At 37.7% G+C, this 21,350-nt stretch overlaps 1 protein-coding gene across 1 annotated transcript in view; it reads left to right on the plus strand.

Moving 5' to 3' along the window:
* LOC149173587 (beta-glucuronosyltransferase GlcAT14A-like) overlaps window positions 1-21,350 on the plus strand; it is a 177,363-nt gene that overhangs the window by 59,740 nt on the left and 96,273 nt on the right. The window contains exons 2-3 of the mRNA XM_089424668.1: window positions 8,773-8,848; window positions 8,975-9,090. Of these exons, the coding sequence (XP_089280794.1) occupies window positions 8,773-8,848; window positions 8,975-9,090 (192 nt within the window). The remainder of the gene's footprint in view (window positions 1-8,772; window positions 8,849-8,974; window positions 9,091-21,350) is intronic.

Here is a 21,350-nt window from a genome sequence, read left to right on the forward strand (position 1 = left end):
GTGTTAGTACAAAAGATAACACAATATTGAAATATGAACAATAAGATAGAACTTGCAATGTAAATAAAACTTGTACCTATATTTTAAAGAGATGCTCAAACAAGATAGAACAATATCAAAGACCAATGAACGAGTAATTCAAATGACAAGTACAAAGCAATATAATACATGCTCACAAATCAGCAAATGCAAAACAAGACAATGTTAGATACATGAATGTAAGATTAGACTACGTGTGAAGCAAGTGATCTTGGTTGATTTTAATTATATGCCTAAAATATGGTGAAAATGTACCCTCAATTCCTCTTTACTTGATAAGGTATGAGGTGAACTGCAAGAAGGCTAGGTTGAGGAGGCGCTTAGTCCGTCATTAACGATACCCACCTAAACTCCTTGATAGCCGACATGCCTTCTTTCCTACAAGGGCTCTGGCACAAGAGAATCGCTGGCTCACGTGTTTGAACCTTTTCTCCAAACTCAAATTTTTTGAATTGAATGACAGTTAGGGAAGTTGGACCTAAAATTTCTATTGACCAAGCTTATGCTTGGAGGTGAATTTTAGAGATGCAAGACTAGAATCTAATATGCATTGAGATGCAAATGTTAATGCAATGCTTCAATGAGATACAATTATAACAACATGCCTTAAAAAAGTAATACCAATTCACTTACGATCAAGATTACAACACAAAATTATAATGAGACGATGATCAATGAAGCATGTGAAGATTTCTCATTGAAACAAAGCTTTAGAGAAATAACACAAGTGCCTTGATAGAAAATGCTCTAAATGTGAAATTGAATTATTGATTAGATTATGATGTCATTTCACTTATAATATGCCTTTAAAAATATTTAAGAGCACATGTGAATTTAAGAACACAAGTAGTTATTTAAGTGATGGCAGATGAGATTGCTTATTAGTAAATTAAAGATATACTACTTCAATCTAAAGCACAAGTGAGATAATGACAAGAATTACTCAAATGTAAATACTTCAAATAGCAATTAGATCAAATGATTAGTAATGGAGTCTAGATCTAATTACCTTCCTCAGGACTCTATGGCCCACCTTCCATAAACTAAATGTTTATTCACTCGATCGTTGATGCCTTCTTGTCTGTTTGGGAACCAACCGATGGAGCATTTATTCCTCCAACACAAGCATAAGCTTATCCAGTAGTGTCAGCAGTACTAGCAGCTTATCCAGCATCAGTAGCAAGGGCAGATCTAACAATAATTAGATGAAGCAATTCAAAAAACTAGATCTAAAATGCAATGATTATGAAACTAATCTAACAAGTTGGAAATTAGATATTAAGACAATGAAATGAAAACTAATATAAGAAATCGGTCACCACAAAAAATCCTCCCTTTAAATAAGGAGGTGGGATACCATGGGAATAAACCCAGGCTCCCTTGAGGAAAAAAATATTTTATTAAAATTACAAAGATAACCCCCCTTAGACAAAGGTGAGGGTTTTCTAACTTTTAAGGAGGGTTTACAAAGTGGGGATTAAATACCCCTCCTTAAGTTAACTTTTGGGGAAATATTTTATAATAATTATACAAAAAGTTAATTGAGAAAATTTCTCCCAAATGGAAACGACTTCCCAAAATTGAAATCTGCTCCCAAAAAAAAATTTGAGGTCTAAGCTCCAAGGAGGAAATACGCAAAGGATTTAGGTGGGAAAGAACCTTGTGGCCAGGAAAATTTAAAATGTTAAATCCCAAGATCAACCTTAATATTTCTCAAAAATTTTCTGCCCAAATGTTATGGAGACTCTTCGTTCATGAAATTGCTTGTGGCTGAGTAGATGTGCTCAGATTTGAAGACGACTTTTAGAAAAGAAACCGATTCTACTCAAAATAAATATGAGGGCGGTTTCTAACAAAAAATTTAGATATGAAATTTTCAGAGCCCAAGTAAAAAATCGACTTTGAATTTCTTGCTTAAAAAAAATTCCTTTCAAAACCCTTTAAAGGATTTTCGCTCAAAGGAAAAGAGAGACTTGTGGCTTAGAAAAATAGGTCTCAAATGCAAATGCCCTCTCCCGAAAATAAATCTGACTTTAGAAATTTGAAAATGGCTCCCCAAGAAATTCAATTTTAGATCTGCAAAAGAGAATTTGAAACGCCAAGTGAGATTCTTCCAAATCGATTTTAAGAAAATGCCTTGGATTTTTTTATTTTTTAAAATCAAACCCTCCAAAAGAATTTCGTTTTAAATGCAAGGGATATGCTTATTTTGCTTGCGGCCTGAACAAATCAACTCCAAGAAATGGCAGAGGACTTCTCAAAAAATTCGGTGTGCTAGAAGCCCTAGCTGTCTAGGAGAGAAGAAGGGGTTTTGGACTCAAAAAAATTTCAATTTTCTTCTGATCTTCAAACAAATCTCCCTGCAAAATTATTAATGAAGAGATCCAAAAGCAAACCCTTACTCTCGTCTTCAACTCTGCAGGAAAACAACAAGAAAAATCTCCAAAAATATATACAAAATATACCTGATAAACAATTATATACAAAGGGTTAGAAAATATATACAAAATTGTTTATAAATTTACAATAGCTAAATCAAAGGAATTTGAGTACAACTCCGTTCCTTGATTAGCATACAATAAGCTCTTTGAAAATAGCATATTATTCAGTAATAACACTTTGGAATGAGAGAAATTTGAAAATAAATAAGTTTTTTCTTTAGAGCAAATGGCAAGAAAACTCCCTCAAAATCTTGTATGATAAGCCTCTGAAAAATCCCATTATGGGTTCTTTAGCTTCTATGTCTTGAGTAGTTGGTTGGTTCAATCGAGAATGTCCACAAGTGCTCAAGATCAGATCAAATAAAATTGATTTCTACATATTTAAGGTAAAATTGTTAGATCACGAGGAGTTAGATAACACAATGAAACAAAAGTCCCCAAGTGTTCAAGATCAGATCAGATCAAATAAAAATGATTTCTACACATTTAAGGTAAAATTGTTAGATCATGAGGAGTTAGATAGCACAATGAAACAAAAGTCCCCAAGTGCTCAAGATCAGATCAAATAAAATTGATTTCTACACATTTAAGGTAAAATTGTTAGATCACGAGGAGTAAGATAACATAATGAAACAAAAGTTCTAGGGATACTCGCTAGATCAATTAATTCAAAAATGCTTCTCTAAATTCAAATACTAATGCAAGATACTTGTGCAAATGTAAATCCACAAATTGGTTAGTGAAATAACAATAATTTAGATTTGTTAGATCCACAGGGATTGGATAACATTGTGAGAAGGAAGTCTAGGGTTTCAACTGAAAACCCATTAGATCTGCCCAATCTAAAGTGTTTCTCCAATCCAAATAATGATGCAAGATAACTATACACCAATAAATCCAAACGACGAATGGAAATAACAAGTTATAACATTAGTAAAATATGAAGCACAATAGATCAGGATGATATTACCATAAAAGACTGTAGAATAACACCATAGCTTTGCCCCCAAAGGCTTTCTTTTATCGCTCAGGGAAATATTACAAATCCAACAAAGTTTCACTTAGCCAAGAGCTCGAAAATTTTCTTGTGTTATAATGAAGAGCTTTCAGCTCAATTTATAGAAACAATGAAAGATCTAGATCCCTCCCAAAGTGAAAACAAATAGGTCCAATGAATTGCACAAATTTGATATGATCCTAGAAGAAAACGGCTAGTTGAAGGCTTGATCCACGTCTAATTAATCTCGTCCCTTGATTGCCAGCGTTGATCTTGAGGAAGGAATTCAATTTCCTTGAAAATGGAGCTGGATTGACCAAAAAATAAATTTTCCAAATTTTCTCCTTGAAAAATTTTGATTCAACTTAACCAACTTGGGCCATCTCATTAAATTTTTTTTGGGAAATTAATTCCTTTTCAGGACCAACAAATTTCTTGTGGGACTTTTTTTTGCTTGATTTGTGAAGATTCATTTATGGAAAAGTCCACATCCTTTTTTAATATTTTTCACTTGGAGAGAATTTTATTTTTCTAACCAATTTCCAGTTAATTATTCGCCCTCTTTTTGCCAGAAAATTAAAAATATGACTCTAGAAGGGCTTAAACATATTTGTCCACCCTCAAAGTGTGTCTAGATAGAAAGTTGAGGAGTTGAGGTGTAAATTTTAAGTACCCATGCTCCCTACAACTTTTATAGACAACACTTTTTTACATTTTACATCAAATATTACATGAAAATCCCGTTTAAAAGAGAATTTTAACAATTAAAAACTGACTCCTAGACACAACCAAATTCTGTTAAACTTTAGACATGATCTAGCATGGTAATTTACATCGACTCTATACACTAGGACTCACCAAAGACTTCATCATTAGGGCTCACTCTAGCGTTGGGGGATATGTGGGAGAAAAATGTAACTATTATGTGGGAGAAAAATGTAACTAATTATTTAGTGTTGAGAAACATAAATAATTAATTAATGAAAAAAAACTCCCTAGAGTGAAAACTCTTTAGCTAAGTCATAGGACACATCACTCAGGGTTTCGTGTCCCGTATTTCACGTGTCGGACATGAAAACCACCCTAAAACATGTCGAAAACGTTTTTCTTTGTGTCCTCCAATCGAGACACTTGTTTTGGACGTGTCGAAAACGTGCCCTAATGTTTTTGGTTCTTAGGACACGTGTCCCATGAAAAGTGACATTTAAAACCTGCAACATGGTTTATTTTTGGGTTTTTTTTTGTCATTGTTTGCCATCGAAGTTGAGTTTGCTCGTCGCTGGAATCCAATTTGTTGTGCAATGTGAGGAATTCCATCAGATTCGAGCGCAACTCTCACAACTTCACATTGACCTGGACTTGGAGATGTAGGAGACGAGCGTTCGCATGCTTTGCTGAGTTTGGAGCACTTAAATTTCTTGTAAGTTGTGTTATAGCCTACGAAACTTAACTTAATTATACACGAGTGACCACATATAGATCATGTGTTGAAATAAAAATCCTAGCTCCCCGTCATGTGCTCATTGCTCACTACACCTTCGAGGTCTAAAGGGAGGGAAAGCTCGATTAACGCTCTGGTCAACAATGAAGTTTGAACACATATAAATTTATAGTTCATAAATTTATGTGAAGTTTGAACATGATCAAACTTGTTTGAAGTTAATAACAAAAATTATAACATGAACAATGAACATCATTGATGTAGTAAATTAATAAACTAACTAGTAAATTACTAAATAGTAAATAGTGTATACTAAATACTAAATAGATATCATCATGATTCATATCTATATGGATCAAGCACTATATTTCAGTATTTTTTAATATATATATATATATATATATAAAACGTGTCCCTCGTGTCATGTTTCCGGGGTTGCTGCGTCTCGTGTCGAATACTCGTATTTACGTGTCGTCCGTGTCTCGTGTCCTCGTGTCATGTGACTTAGCTCTTTAGCAAAAACCTCTACTTAGATATGTTACATGACTTTATGCTCATCATACTAGAATCATTTTTACATAATGACCCTAAAGGGTTGTGAAATTTGTATTACAACATGACCAGAACCTGAATGATTATGATTAATTCTGAAAATTCTGTCCATGATGGAATGCTCAAAAATATACTCTGCTTATCGGGGTAGTTGACACTTGAGTGGTTAACACCTCCCATGAATTCTTTTGAAATCCAGCAATCCTCCAATGTGTTTGGAAAACAATTAGAAATAGAAAAACTGTGAGAAAGAAGGAACAGCAAACTGAGAAGAAGCAAATGGGGAGGAGTGCACATTGTCCCAGAGAGATATGAAATCCAGCAATCCTCCAATGTGTTTGGAAAACAATTAGAAATAGAAAAACTGTAAGAAAGAAGGAACAGCAAACTGACAAGAAGCAAACGGGGAGGAGTGCACATTGTCCCAGGAAGATAATGAGAGAAGAAAAGCATGCAAGGCAATCCCAGCCAATGCCCATTCTCTTTGGCAACTAAGAATAGCGAAAGATAAAAAGGAACTCTTGGTTAAGAGAAGGATGCATGATTAGCTTTCCCAGCTCCATGCAGTGATCCTTTGGAAAATTTGGCTGTATGCGGGGTTCAGCAAACTCCTCTCGGCCCTGCACATTCATTCTATTTCCAAGCTGTTAAAAACAACCTACGTAAATTCTTAACTCACGTGAATTGCGTCCAAGGAGCTTTTAGGCTTTTGTTGGGGTACCTACGCTATTGATAACCACTGCACTAGCCGGTTGTGCAAATCTGCCTCCCCAGTGCCTCAGGTAGTGCGCATTACCTGTTGGGAGTCCTTTTTGGTCTTCGGTGGATCTTGACAACGAGGGATGAGGGGCTGCACATCACTTCTATCCCTAGGTTACGAGTGCAGCCTCCCAACTGATGCATAGTGGCATAGTGACTCATTTGCATTCCTGAGCATGCACAGATTATAGCATTAACTTTCATGGCTTTCTCCACTGCCCAGATCATCTTATTCGTTACCCATCGCCATTGGGGGCCTCATTGGATGAACCCGAAATCAATCTTCACAAGACCTCACCAAATTTGTTGGGGTGATGGGTTTCGATCTTCTGAGCTGTTTTGTCTTCTGCAACTTTGCACAATTCAGCCGCATATGGCATTTAAAGTGCTTTGAAGTCCATGCCGGAAAATCAAATTTCCTAGATCATGTTGAAATTTACCGCGTAGCCATTTTTGTTCTCTGCACCAAATCCTAATTCAGCGTTTATGGCATTTTGGTCAATTTACAGTTTAAAAATTGCATTTAATAAGCTTGTTTACAATTGGTGGGTCTAGACAATTTGAGGTGAGGGACTGCGCATCACTTCACATGCTGTGCTTACAACTTTGCCTTCCCAACTCGTCAAGTGGTGCACATTACCTTCCTTCAATCTTCTATGACCTTTGGCGAGTCCGGCAATCGTCTTTTCCTTCACTGTGCTTTAGTTCTGTTTCCGGGCTGTTAAGGGATATCATCTACTCAACATATGTGCATTGCTTTAGGGAGTAATTCCCTTCTCTGATGGCCTCGGGTATGAATGAAATTAATTTTAACGTTCACAATAGGCTAAACATAGTATATGGGACCACTAGTTTTGAGATCATTACTTTTAATTTTTTTTGTCTTTTGCAATTCAATTTTTTTATTATTCAAATTAAATGATGAGCTAAACCAACCTCAATCTCTATAATTAGAGTCTCAATCTTTAAGCAACTCCATTGCATTACTTTGGCTAGACTATTTCTTCGCACTCGCATCAAATTGCACAGTAATTAAAATGGAAAACAATTTAAACTGGAGCGGCAATCTGGTGATAATTGTTATGTTAGTATTATGAGTCTTGCTATTATTATAAGGTTTTTGTGATTAGTTGTAGTGTTTTTTTCTTCTGGCATTATCATATCCATGATTATTTAAATCTACGTTTCGAGCCATCGACTGCGACTCATCATCAAATAGATCAAACAGATAGATCAAACAGATGTATAATTTAGATCTCAATGAGGTGTAGAAGAATGAAAATGACAGTACCCGACATGTTTTTAGGTTAGGTTAATTAGTAATTGTTATGTTTTCCTCACGGGCGGACTTGCGGACGCTGGGTACACATCTGAAATTTGTTGTCGGTTGGATAATTAATTCGCCAACAAAATAACAAGACTTTTTAATTAATGCGTTAAAAAATGGGAAACTGTCCTGATCTTATGACGAAAGGTGGCTGAAGGTATTTTCAGTCAAAATGGTGTTTAAAACTTCTCTTTTGCTTCGTTTATCTTTGTTGTGGATCCTAGCCTCGACATCTAGCAGATTTGTTAAATGTATTAACATGTTGCTCCGAATCAGTTACACAAAGGGGTTGCAATCTCTTTAATTGCAGTCCACTCCCTCAACCGAAACATACACAGTGATTGCCAATTGTATCATGAACTCATAGAAGTTCTTAGCTTGCTGCTAGACCAACGCTCCCGCAAGTGTGACACCAGAGACATCATCGAGCAAAAGGTAATAGTGATAATATAAGTATATCAACCGAATAAAATCACCAACGGCAGGGCTACGATAATTGGATAAGCAATCAAATAAGTGAAATTAAAAGTTAAAAGGAGAGTCGCCGGCCAGTGGGGGTTGTGGTGTGTTGAGGTGTCAACACCTGCTGATTGAAAATCCAAGTTTTCTTCAAGCTGGTAAATTGGTCATATCACTTGTGTTCTCAAGGTTCTTGACAAGAATGGAATTAGCGCCCTTGTGCATGTAGGCTGTAGCAAATGGTTTGTATATTGTAACGAAAGCCAAGTCCATGTTTTCATCCTAGGTGATGGTAACAGTTCTAATGCCCATAGTTCATTATAGCTGCTCTCTCACAGTATTTTATACTGGTGGATTCATATACAAGTTCGTCTGCAAACTTTTAGCCATTGTTCTTATTTTTTTGTAGTAAAGTGCTGCAAGTTCCAGGTTATGTGCTGATTGCCTCTCCCTTTCCTTGCCAAAAATTCTTAAAGAGTTTAAAATAACCAGCAGATTTCCTCAGCTTAAAGCTGCCGTGTATCCCATAATTGTAAATTAACATTTAATATTCACAGCAAAATCACAGCGTATGTACCGTGAAAGGGGTGAAAGTACTTCCCATCTTAATCACTGAATGCACTCAATACCGTCTGTTTAGGTCACATTCTATTTATTGCTAGTGCAGCTTGTGGGTTGAGAAAGTTGACCTGACACTCGTTGCGGTTTACTGAAGTAGCTTTGCTTGAGAAGAGCTGACTGTGGGTACGGCATGCAGATTTGCTCCATGTTTTATCTTCCTTACCAAGGAGCCTCAATTTCATCGAACATACGAGTGACATTGGCTGGAAAGAGTAAGGGCTTAAAGCATGCATGCATTTATGCTGCATTTCATATGCAGCTTTTAGAAAAATCTGTATATTTTCAGTTTCATATGATTTGTTATTTATCAACATTTTGATTCCAATTGGTTGTGTCAGGTATCAAAGAGCTAAACCAATCATTATAGATCCAGGCTTGTACCTTCCGAAAAAATCTGACATATTTTGGGTTACCCAAAATCGAGCTGTTCCGACTTCCTTCAAATTATTTACAGGTAATTACTCTACTTGCCCTTATTTAAATATTTGATAGACCTTTACCAAAATTGCTATGTTTCAATTACCTAATTTTTATTTACCCCAGTACAATAATTGGATATGAAAGTAAATTAAAGATGATGCTAAGTTGTAACTATCTTATTTTTGTTAAAAGTTTATTAATTATCGTTTCTTTTGCTTTAACCTACCATTATCCAAGCTACAAATATTATTTGATCCACATTTTGTATTTATTACCAATCTGACGACTTCAATTTGTCAGTCTCATTGTAATCATATTCATTCTTATATTATCCAGCAACAGGAGATAATAGTTTGACAGCTCCCATTTAGAAAATTCCCCCCTTATTCCCTTGGTTATTGGATCACTTTTCTACTGTTGTGGTTTAGTAGTGTCATGTCATCTAAGAAAACCTAAATCTGGATAAGTTCTTTTGATGCAACCACAGATGAACCTCTCAGCCAATGATTGACGGCTTTTTATGTATCCAATCTGAATGATGCCTATCCTACATTGAATGATTTGAACCAGGACGACAATTTTTTATTTTGAAAAAAATGACATGAAGAATGAATACAGCGGACCAGTTTTGCAGGAACCGTGCCCCTCCACTCACCGGACCCAAGAACTGCGTCATCTAAGTAAACCTAAATCTGGATAAGTTCTTTTGATGAAGCCACAGATGAACCTCTCAGCCAATGATTGAGGGCTTTTTATATATCCAATCTGAATGATGCCTATCCTACATTGTGATATTGGAATGATTTGAAGTTTGAACCATGATGGCAATTCTTGATTTTGAAAAAGATAATATGAAGAATGAATAAATAGGACCAGTGTTGCAGGAACTCTGCATCCCGCCCACCCCCTCACTCACTGGACCCAAGAACCACGTACTGTGCAGAACCATTGTTGAAGTGTCCTTGGAACTGTGTTTTCAAAAAACAGAACCGTGCTTTGGGCTCAATTTGCACAGTTCCTGCAAATTCAGAACTGCCATGTGCCGAACTGTTCTCCCATATGTCGATCTGTGCTTCTGTCATGCTTCTTGGACGCTGCCTAGGTGCTGCTCAGATGCTCCCTAATAGTAATGTTAATGTTAAATTCATAACTTAAAAGGACGAAATTGAAAGATAAAAGAGAATCCTTTATTTTAAATGTATCTTTTTACTTAAATTTTTAACGTTACCATTAATTGACTCAGGATGTTTGAGAGTGGTTCCAACTTCCGACCTTATTGGATTTCTTATGGAGAAAGTAGAATTTTAGATCCCACTCAAAATCTGGCAGACTTATTAGTTTTCAGGATTTCAGGATCAATGGAACTTTGACATTTCATTAGATTCTATCATGTAGGAGGGTATGTGATTGGCATTTAATCAAGAGCACAAAGCCATATGTGAACCCTAGTGTTGGTGGTATTGATTGTTGAACTCCTTTGTCATGGCCTTAGAAAAATGTACCCTTCACTCAGACCAAAATCATTGATGAGGCATGTTAAAGCTTTTTCTACCATATCTTAAAACCTGGCTTAGGAAGTTTGATCAAAATTAGGTGGTCTTGATTGATGTCCCTAGTGAATCGAGGTAGAGACAAAGGTTAGACAAGAGGAGAAGAATGAAGGGTGATACTAGTGATGAGGATCCTGATATAAATGATGGTGGAACATTGTTTGTCAAGGAGTGGTGTAATATGCATGGCGGTGCTTCCCCATAGCGACAACAATTGGCAACATGGGTGCTTTCACAATTGGTGAAAACTTCTTCTATAGAGATGTTTAGCAACTAGCTAAATTTATTGTTTTGCACCTTTTGGTCTTCATATTTTGGTGTGTAGATGGCCTTTTTTCTGAGCATAACCATTTGGTCATGTTATTGTTGATAATTGCTAGATAATCTATTTCATTCCATATGTTAGGTCTACTTTCTATTATATGACTTAAAAATTTGTATGTTTGTTTGTAATTGATAGAATCTAGATTCTCGATGGTTGATGCTCGAATAAGTAATCATTACTGTACTATGGATACCATTTCTACCTTGATTTATGTACAAATATGCATGCTTTTATGTTTTTTACAACTAATTTGGCATTATGGATATATTTTTTGAATATAAACCTTATTTTTGCTTTATAAATTAAGTGGAATTATATTAATGTCCACCAATGACCAAAACAGGTTGATGGGACTTGAACATAAACTAGTAGCAAAATTCATAGTGTGTAGAGCATCTCCTCTCTAAAAGTCAAAGGAAACTATACAAGTCGTAAGTATGCGTGATTCAATACATTGGTACTATTGTTGCACAAACTAGTAGGCCTTGTTAAGAGACAAAAGCTAGAGGGCATAACAACACCCTGGGACAAAGGCCCACTACCACCACAACCCAAGTCCCCTACTCTTCTCGAATTTTCATCGACGGGGCAAGTCCCAATATTACTCACTTGTGATAAATGTCTCTATGATAGGCTTGAAGTGAGGCAAGATATTTCATTCAATGGAAAGGTTCAACAAAGGTGCAAGCTTTGGGAGAAGCTATAAAGACTTCCCATGAAAAACCCCTTGGAGAAGAAACTACATGAGACCTAGGGTTGAAATTTGACACGATATATATATGCATCCAAGGTCAAGGTAGGAGAGAGAAAAGACAATGAATGATTTACTTCACCAAGTACTAAAGGGACCACCTTCAAAGAATCCCTAAGTTAAAGGATTAGCTCCTAGGGTTCCATCTTGATGTGAGAGTTAGGTCATCAAAATTTATGGAGAATTCACCGTGGGAATTCCATCCGAACTTGAGTATCCCTAAAGGAGGCACAAAAGAAGATATCTATCGAAATGAAGTTAAAAAATTTCTCCTCTAAAATATTTCGCACCAAGCCCTAGGGAAGCCTCACTATCCTTGAAGGGACAAAATTTAGAAAAGAAGAGAAGGAAAATTTATGGATTAAATCCAAGTTTGACCACCATGGGACTTGATCAATGCCTAGACCATTGGGAGAATGTGTTGATTTCTGGTAGCATCAGATGTGCTCTAAGCCTCAAAATTTGAAGGGAGACTTGGACACATGTATTCCACAATACCCATAAATCATTTTGGGAAATTCCACCCGAAGACAGTTTTATTAAAATAATTATCTATTTTTAATGGGCGCCGAAGTCTAAACTTAGGAAATTAAAATAATTAAAGGGTATTAATCTAACTGTGGGTGAAACTTCTAGAAAAAGACGAGAATAAAGCCAAAATGATATGAGCCATTGATTAGGATCTAATCTGGGCCGTTGGTTCTCAACAGAAGGATTATAAGGAGAGGCTTGATGGGCATTTGGAAGACACATTGAGTGGAGATTAGAAGATCGAATTTCTGAAGCATAATAATTGTTGGGAAGAGAAATTTGAAGTGATCTTTTGCAGTGAGGGGCAGGGATAGTATCCGGTAAGGAGTTTTGCTGGGTCGGAGAGTGCAAGGTAGAGAGGGCAGCATGATGTCCATAGAGGCTGATGCTGGGCCACACAGAGCTGACGTAGTGGTAGTGCAGAGCTTGAAGGAAGATCAAAGTCGTGCTGAGGAAATCAAGTTTTAGAAGCCAGGAATCGGGGTGTGAGACCGGGAGGCTGAGAGCCGAAGTTTCTAGCCAGCAAGGGGTCAGAAGGAGGAGCAGTGCAGTCCCCAACAGAGGTGACACAGAGATTGCGTGGGGTTGACGCAGTTCTACACAGAAGGTATGTAGAGGCTCACTTCCAGCAGATCAGAGCCAGATCTTCCAGTGACAGGGTGAGATCATCTCACTATTTCGTTTTGTCTAGTTTCTCTCTGTATCAGATAGCCAGTTGGGCATCCAACAAATTGAACTCAAAATTACTACTGCATAATAATAAAACCCTCAGCTACTGCATTGGTTTTCCCGCATTGGGTTTTTCGGGGACGTTTGTCCATAAATAACTGTGTAGATGTGTGTGATGTTTATTTCTCTCTTGTGCTGTATTTGGTTTCCGCAGTTTTATTTTGGTGTAGGTTGCAGTGTATGTGTTTCAGTATTTGCCATAGAAAATTGCAAGTAACTTGTTCAATTAATTTAACAAGTAGGTGAAATATAATCAGTTTGTTGTAGTAGGAATCGGGTAATCGATTTTTCACATGGTATCAGAGCACAAATTGTGAGCAGAAGAGCTCAGAAGCAGAAAGGAAGAGGAGTTCGAAATTACTACAGAGGCAGCAATTCAAAACCCCAACAGGTAGCGTAGTCCTTGGGCCAGAAGGTTAAAGTTTTGAGGAGAAATTGATTTCTCTGAGAGAGTTGACAGAGAAATTCGATCTTTAGATCGAAGCTTTCTAGAGGCAGAAGAGAGCAATGTATTTTTCCTTACAGAGCAGATCTTTAGTTGGGACGCAGACATTTTGCAGCAATTGCTGGCAGAATAGTGTTAGTGGGAGAGAGAGAGACACTTGAGGGAATTTCTTCCTCAGAGAATTCTTAGCCATGGAATTCGAATTCTCATTTGCTGAGCAACAAGGGGAAGCAAATCTATTGACTCCAACAGGGAGTGCGTAGGCTTGCCCAACAGCAGCACAGAGGAGAGAGGAGGTCATTCGACTTTTTCGATTGGCAAAGATGGCAGCCAGTGAGTTGAGAGATCAAGATCGGTTGGATGGTGCATCTAACTATGTGACCTAGAAGGTGAGGATGCCATGCCTTTTGGATGAACATTTTCTCAAGATCTACGTCGACAGTGTGGTAGCTGAGCCCACGGATCTAGATCCGCTCAAGAAGTACAAGGGAGAGATGGCAAAGGCCAAGCGGATGATCCTCGGCGAAGTGAAGGATCATGTAGTATGTCACATCTCAGGCAAAGGGACTGCCAAGGAGATGTGTGTTGCCTTGTCCATGCTTTATCAGGGATCTTCAGAGCAACGAAAGATGTACTTGGAGCAGAAAATGAGATCCATGCAGATGTAGAAGGGGGAACGCATTGATCTGTTCCTTGCAAAGCTTCAATAAACCTGAGCCGAGTTGGCAACTGTGGGGTCAACACGTCAGCGTACTGAGATGGTGAGGCTGGCTCTAAATTCAGTCTCGGAAGAATGACAAGTGTTTGTCCAAAGCATCCTGGGTAGGGGAAAATCGCTAGACTGGGAAGGAATGTGGGCCGCTCTTCAGCAAGAACAGATGAGGAGGGACTTGGTCAAGTGTAAACTCGATGGCAGCAGCAGTAGTGGGAATTAGCCCAAGGAGGAGGATGAGAATGTAACCCTTGCATCTAAGGGGCAACAAGAGCAACGGAAGAAGAAGAAAGATGTTTCAAAGATCAAGTGCTTCTGGTGTGGTGAACTTGGTCACTACGCTACACAGTGTCCTCTCAAGAAGAAGGACAAGGACGAGAAGCATGATTCGAAGGCTGCATCCGCACAGATCAAGGAGGAGGAGTTTGCCATGATCGCCTAGAGGTGGGGTGATATAGAACTGTAGTTCGAAAGAACTGCAGATGTGCATGATCCTTGAGGAGTCCACCTCTCGGATCTTTACCTTGCTACGGGAGCCCAAATCAGTAGTAGCAGGATGGACAGGATCAGTTGATACAGAGGAGTGTCGGAGTGACAGTTACAGTAGATAGGAGCGCCAAAGATTGAGCAACGCAGAGGCTTCAGAGGGTCAGTGCAGAACTAGTAGTAGTCAGAACTTCAGCAACAAGATGCATCATGCTGAACACCAGTTCAGTAATTTCAGATGCTTTTTCGTTATTGATGCAGTAGTAGCAACAATTGGAGAAGGTTGCAGTGCATATGCAGTGTTGCAGTGCCAACAACAACACAGATGTAGAATTTGAGAGGGAGTTGCAGTACAGATGCAGTGTTGGCAGTGGCAGTGTCAGCAATAGTACAGATGCATCAGTTGCACAATAGTTGGTGGGCAATGATGTGAGACATCAACAACACAGAGGGAGATGTTACAGAGAAGGGTGATGCTTCAACAGGTTGCATTACTAGAGCACATTCCATGCTAAGAGGGAGTGTTGATTTCTGGTAGCATCGGATGTGCTCTAAGCCTCAAAATTTGCAGGGAGGCTTGGACACATGTAATCCACAATACCCGAAAATCGTTTTGGGAAATTCCACCAGGAGACAATTTTATAAAAATAATTAATTATTTTTGATGGGTGCCGAAGTCTAAACTTAGGAAATTAAAATAGTTAAAGGGTATTAGTCTAACTGTGGGTGAAACTTCTAGAAGAAGACGAGGATCAAGCCAAAATGATCTGAGCCATTGATTAGGATATAATCTGGGATGTTGGTTCTCAACTAAGAAGAGGCTTGATGGGCATTTGGAAGACACATCGAGTGGAGATTAGAAGATCGAATTTATGAAGCATAAAAGTTGTTGGAAAGAGAAATTCGAAGTGATCTTTTGCAGTGAGGGGCAGGGATAGTATCCGGTAGGGAGTTTTCCTGGGCCAGAGAGTACAAGATAGAGAGGGCATAATGATGTCTAGAGAGGCTGACGTTGGGCTACACAAAGCCGACCCAGTGGTAGTGCAGAGCCTGAATGAAGATCAAATTCTTGCCAAGGAAATCGAGTTTCAGAAGCTGGGAACTGGGGTGTGAGACCGGTAGGCTGAGAGCCAAAGTTTCCAGCCAACAGAGGGTTAGAAGGAGCAGCGTGGTCCCCAACAGAGGTGACGCAGAGATTGCATGGGGTTGACACAGTTCTGCGTAGAGGCTGATGCAGAAGGGACGCAAAGGCTCACTTCTAGCAGATTAGAGCAAGATCTTCCAGTGACAGGGTGAGATCATCTCACTATTTTGTTTTGTCCAGTTTCTCTTTGTATCGGATAGCCAGTTGGGCATCCAACGAATTGTACTCAAAGTTACTATTGCATAATAATAAAACCCCCAGCTGCTGCACTGGTTTTCCCGCATTGGGTTTTTTAGGGAATGTTTGTCCAAAAATAACTGTGTAGATGTGTGTGATGTTTATTTCTCTCCTGTGCCGTATTTATTTTCTGCAGTTTTATTTTGGTGTAGGCTGCAGTGTATGTATTTTAGTATTTGCTGTAGAAAATTTCAAGTAACTTGTTCAATTAATTTAACAAGTAGGTGAAATATAATTAGTTTGCTATAGTAGGAATCAGGTAACCAGTTTTTGACAGAATGGAGTCATGGGTGCCTATAATTGTTAAAATTGACCTTCAAGGAGGCTAAAAGAGGAAGCCCTAGTTACCCCTTTCAACAATTACCCTCTTTAGCATAAGTTAATGGAGTTTCATGGAATAAATGCAATCATTATCCATTAGGAACATTCTTTCCACATCATCAATGAGTAACACATGCAAAACTTCCCAAGATTATAATTTTGAAGGATCTTCAACAAAACAAAGTACGAATTCTTATCATGAGAACAAATTCCATGCATTAGACATTATTTGCAAGATAATTGTACCATAAAGAAACACTTAAATGACAATGTAGAGTATATCCATCCATCAACAATACATTGGAGGCTCCAAAAAGATTGCAATAAAGATCCAAACATCAAAGTTCATCCCAAGATCATTAAATTTTTTTCTCAAATTGTAGATCCGAAATCTCTAATGAGGCATATGAAAATCCCAAGTGTGATGGTGAGATCTCAAATGAGTCTCACAAAAATATACAAGATCAATGAGTTCAAATTACGAATGATAAATCCTTAAGACATGTCTAATGTGCTAAGTAAGCCACCTATGGTTACAAGCCAACCATGATAGCTTAAAAAATTATTTAATCTCTCTCCAAAGCCCACACAATGCTGACATCATGCATGCCTGGAGGCCTAGAGGCGCAACGTTGAGGCCTCTTGTGCTAGAAATGTTGGAGAGGGCCTAAAAAACAATGATGAAGAAGGTGACACCCTCCTTATGCTACAAAACATCTCCAGGACCCCTATTTTGGGTTTGGGACATCGAAATGGGTCTCATGGGAATCCAACTGGCCCAAGATCAAGTCGATGTTCCATCAATGAGGGCTAGAAGATGACACATGCCTTCCCATTGTTAGAAAATAAAAAAGGTAGAAATATTTTCTTATATAGATAATTACTTGTGATTCTTTTATCTTTTAGTTCATCAAGCAATTACCAAAACAATAACACAAGGACAATAGATGTAGGCAGACAGCTAGGGCAAAACCCCTATCTAGGGGAAAACTTAGTCAACAATTCTTCCTTCAATAGTTTCTCAAGATAATCCAAGATTCTAGACCCAGACAGAGACTTCCTCGACACCAAGCCAGCCCCCAATCCTTCTTGCAAATGATAGCCCTTTCAAAGAAACTTTGACCTAGTGGCATCATCAACAGCTTCGATCCAATAGTAGTAGCAGTAGCAACTTCAACCAAACTAGTAAAACTTGGATCTCCCTTGATACACCTCAAAACTGAGTGAGAGTTGTCCCAAAATTTCGATCTTAAGGGCTTCTATCTCCTTCCAGAAACTCACACTTCTTTTGAGCTCCTTTTCTAGCCCTTTGTTAGCTTCACACTTTTCTAGCTTCCAGTTTCAGAGATCGAACTATGTGTGTGTGAGGGAGATACTTCAAAATGAATTCGAACTGCCTTGTATTTATAGCTTTCCAGGGAGGTTGAATTACTTATCTTGAGGCTGACTTGGTGTGGAGGAGACTAAATTCATTTTTGACTCAAAAACAATTCTTTTTACATGATTTGAAAGCCCAAGAAGGGTCTCTTGTAATGGAAAATGACTTTAATGACTCAAAATAAATCCTAGAAGTCCTCAGTGGGGACTTTGACCTAAAACAAGATGACCCAAGCATGAAACCCTACTATGATAAGTACATAACTCATAATAATAATAATAAAAATATTTTCTTCATTCTTTTGATAAGTACATCTCAAATACATTTATGAAGACCGAACCTAGTTACATATTTTAACACTCCCTCTTAACTAGGGAGGTATTCATTTGTATAGTACAAGGAAGATCTTAGAACACATGAACCATGAAGAATTTTAGGCACCACAATGCCATGGACTGGATTCCTGACCAGGGCAATCTATCCAAGGTCCTTCAACAGTTTAGGCACCGCAATGCCATGGACTAGATTCCTGATCAGGCAATCTATCCAAGTGGGACTAAGATGGACTAAAGCTTCTAGCCTCTCTAGGTACCATCAGGCTTACTTACTAACCATAAACCCAGGGATCTAGGTGCGTATCCGAGGTCAGAGCTCCATGACCAACGACACCCTCCCTACTTTGGGAACTAGACATCAACACATAGTGTTGACCAGATGTCCTCAACTTCCCAATTATTCCAATCGGTAACAAATACTCCCCAATTAAATGAATCGGCAACAAATCTCTTCAATAAAACTGATCGACAACCCTAAACATGTAAAACATGCTATCCAACCTTCGAGAGATTTACCTGTTCAAACACAACCCCAATTAGTAACAAACTTTCAAATGTACGTAAATAGATACAAACCTCCGGGGTCTTCCAGACAACTTGATGTTGCTTCTCAACTTTTCATATTAGGACTTAGAGATTTTCCAATGAATCTTGACAGAAGATTCCTCAACCATACAACTTCCATTCCTACTTCTCATGTAGCAACATATTCTACAAATAGATCCGACTCTTCTTATTCCAACAACTTCAAAATACATTCTCCAACTTCTTCTATCAAGGTGTCCATCATGACTATGATATGACCTCCCTCTCAACTACGAAGATTCCTTTCATCCAAGCTCCCTCTTAACTTTAGGGTGATTTCTTTCATTCAAGCTCCCTCTTAACCCGAGGAGATTTTATCCAGGCTCCCTCTGAACTTAGGGAGTTCTACTTCTTATTTACAACATTGGAGAATATTTCATGGCTTCCATTCTTCTTATTAGAGTTATCATGATCATCATCTTTCGCATCATGCTTATCATATCAAATTTTCTTTACGAACATCTTCACTATCTTGAAGATTATGTACCTGCACAACTTAGATAGCAAGTACAACCAAATCTATAGAAGCATGATGTTAACCATATCAAAATCATGGAAGCATTCAACTTTACCTCAAAATACTCAAACTTAATTACACACAAGAGACACATACACTCCAACTTCTTACTAGAGTTTTTGTCATAAACCTTAGGCCACTCCATCAAGACTTTGAGCATTTCATAACAAATTTTATTACATCTAGGGTTTCAATGTTTCTTTCAGAGGTATGACATACCCTACTGCATCATATTGCAAATCCTAGAAATAATTCAGACAAATATAGATCTACAATGTATCTAACAACGTCATAATTCATATGTTAGACTTCTCACTAGGATTTAGTGCGAGATCCTAGATTTCATACATGAGCTTTTAACAACCAAAACCAATCACAACTCAATTCAAAGTAGCAACATGACTAGCTTCCACTAGGGTTTGTTGCAAACCCTAGATTTTACTTATTCCCAACAATCATAACTCAAATTCAGATTTCAACAATCTTACACAAATCTCAGATTATCACATTGTCATCATATATCAGAGATTTGGACTTCTACTAAGGTTTAATTACAAAACCCTAGAATTCACAAATACTATCATCCTAGAGAATCAAACTTCGACTAAAGCTTAGTTCCAAACCCTAGGACTCATGACCATCAACAATTAGGTCAACTTATACATCTAGGATTCCATCATCATGCACAAGCATATCATAACATGTGTTAGTCAAACCCAACTACACAAATATCAATAAGAGTTAGACATATAACAAACTTGATTAGACTAGGGTTTGATCGGACAAACACATACATGCCAAGGATTTCATTTCTAGGACATTATAAGGGTCTTTCTTATACACCCTACCAAACCCTAAAGATCTAGGGTCTAAATACAAAACATAGCAAACCCTAAATTATCAATACTTCAAGGTTCGGGATTTCAGACATCACCATTCAACCCTAATAAGTTAGGGTTTCCATAACCATACTAAAACCCCAAACATGACTTCATCAAAACATCAGACATTTTCTTTCAACAATAACCCTAAATAGGTTAGGGTTACACACATAATCACCGACATACCCTTAAGTTAGGGTTTTCACAATGAACCTTTCTAGGGTTCCACAATAGTAATCAAAGATATGAGGAGGGTAGATTTATCTAATGATGAATCACCCAATCAAGAATCTTTAAGATTCAAGAAAGCTAGACAAAAATATGTTAGTAATAGTTGATAAAAAATGAACATGGAGAGAGCAAAACTTGTAATTCAAAACATACCTCTTGTTTCTTAACAAACCTTGTAATTCCAATGCTTTGTTTTGTGAGGTTGCCTTCTTTGAGTCTTCAGCAAGTTTTCCTAAACAAGGAAAATAAGGGTAGAAATGTGATTAATGTTTAATGCAAACAAAACTTAGATAAGTAAGGAAAACTAAAAAGAAAATGCTAATAGGATACTTAGCTTTGGAGGTTGATGAGGGCTCCCTCCAAGCTTGAGGGATACCTATAACCTTAAGAACAAATGAAAATGTTTTTCCAAAATATGTTAAATCTAAAAACTAAAAATCAAAATTAAAATAGCTAAAGCTTAGGCCGAAGGACTTTGTAGTGTAAGTCCCTTATATCCAGTTCTTCGGTCATAGTCTTCTTTGGAGATCCTTCTTCAACAACATTGGCTTGATCTCTGCTTCTTTTCTTATTCTTAGGATTGTCAAGACAATCATTTTTATAGTGACCCATCTTGTGGCATTGGTAGCACACTATCTTGGACATATCAACTTTCTTCTTGGCCCTCTTGACTTTTTGGAGTGTCCTTTTTTGTGAGAAGCAGAGTATGCATTTGACACCTTTTCTTCTTTGTTGTTGGATACTAATGAAATTCTAATTCTTCTTGGGTGAAAGCATTCCACAATTGTTCAAAGGTAGGAGCTTCTTTCCAAATTTTGAGACCTAAAGCAAAAGAACTCAAGTAGGTGGTAATCCCAATAGTGCAGTGATTACTAGCTCCTTCTCTGGTACAATTTCATCTATGGCTTGAAGTTCATCTCTAATTCTAGATATCATTACAAAGAAGGAAGCCATAGTATCATCCTTTGTCATCTTTGTAGTCCTTAACTCATTCTTCAAACTTGCTACTTGACCGATATTTTTGATAGTGAATAATTTTGACAATGCTTCATACATTTCTTGAGCATGGTCTATATTGGAATTGTATGGGACAAGATTATCCTTTATGCTTTCCACCATCAGTGTCATAGAAAATA

This window comes from Pinus tabuliformis, chromosome 4_2, assembly GCF_031772625.1.
Source record: "Pinus tabuliformis cultivar Carrire ecotype Pingquan chromosome 4_2, CPIR1, whole genome shotgun sequence".
Taxonomy (NCBI): Eukaryota; Viridiplantae; Streptophyta; class Pinopsida; order Pinales; family Pinaceae; genus Pinus; species Pinus tabuliformis.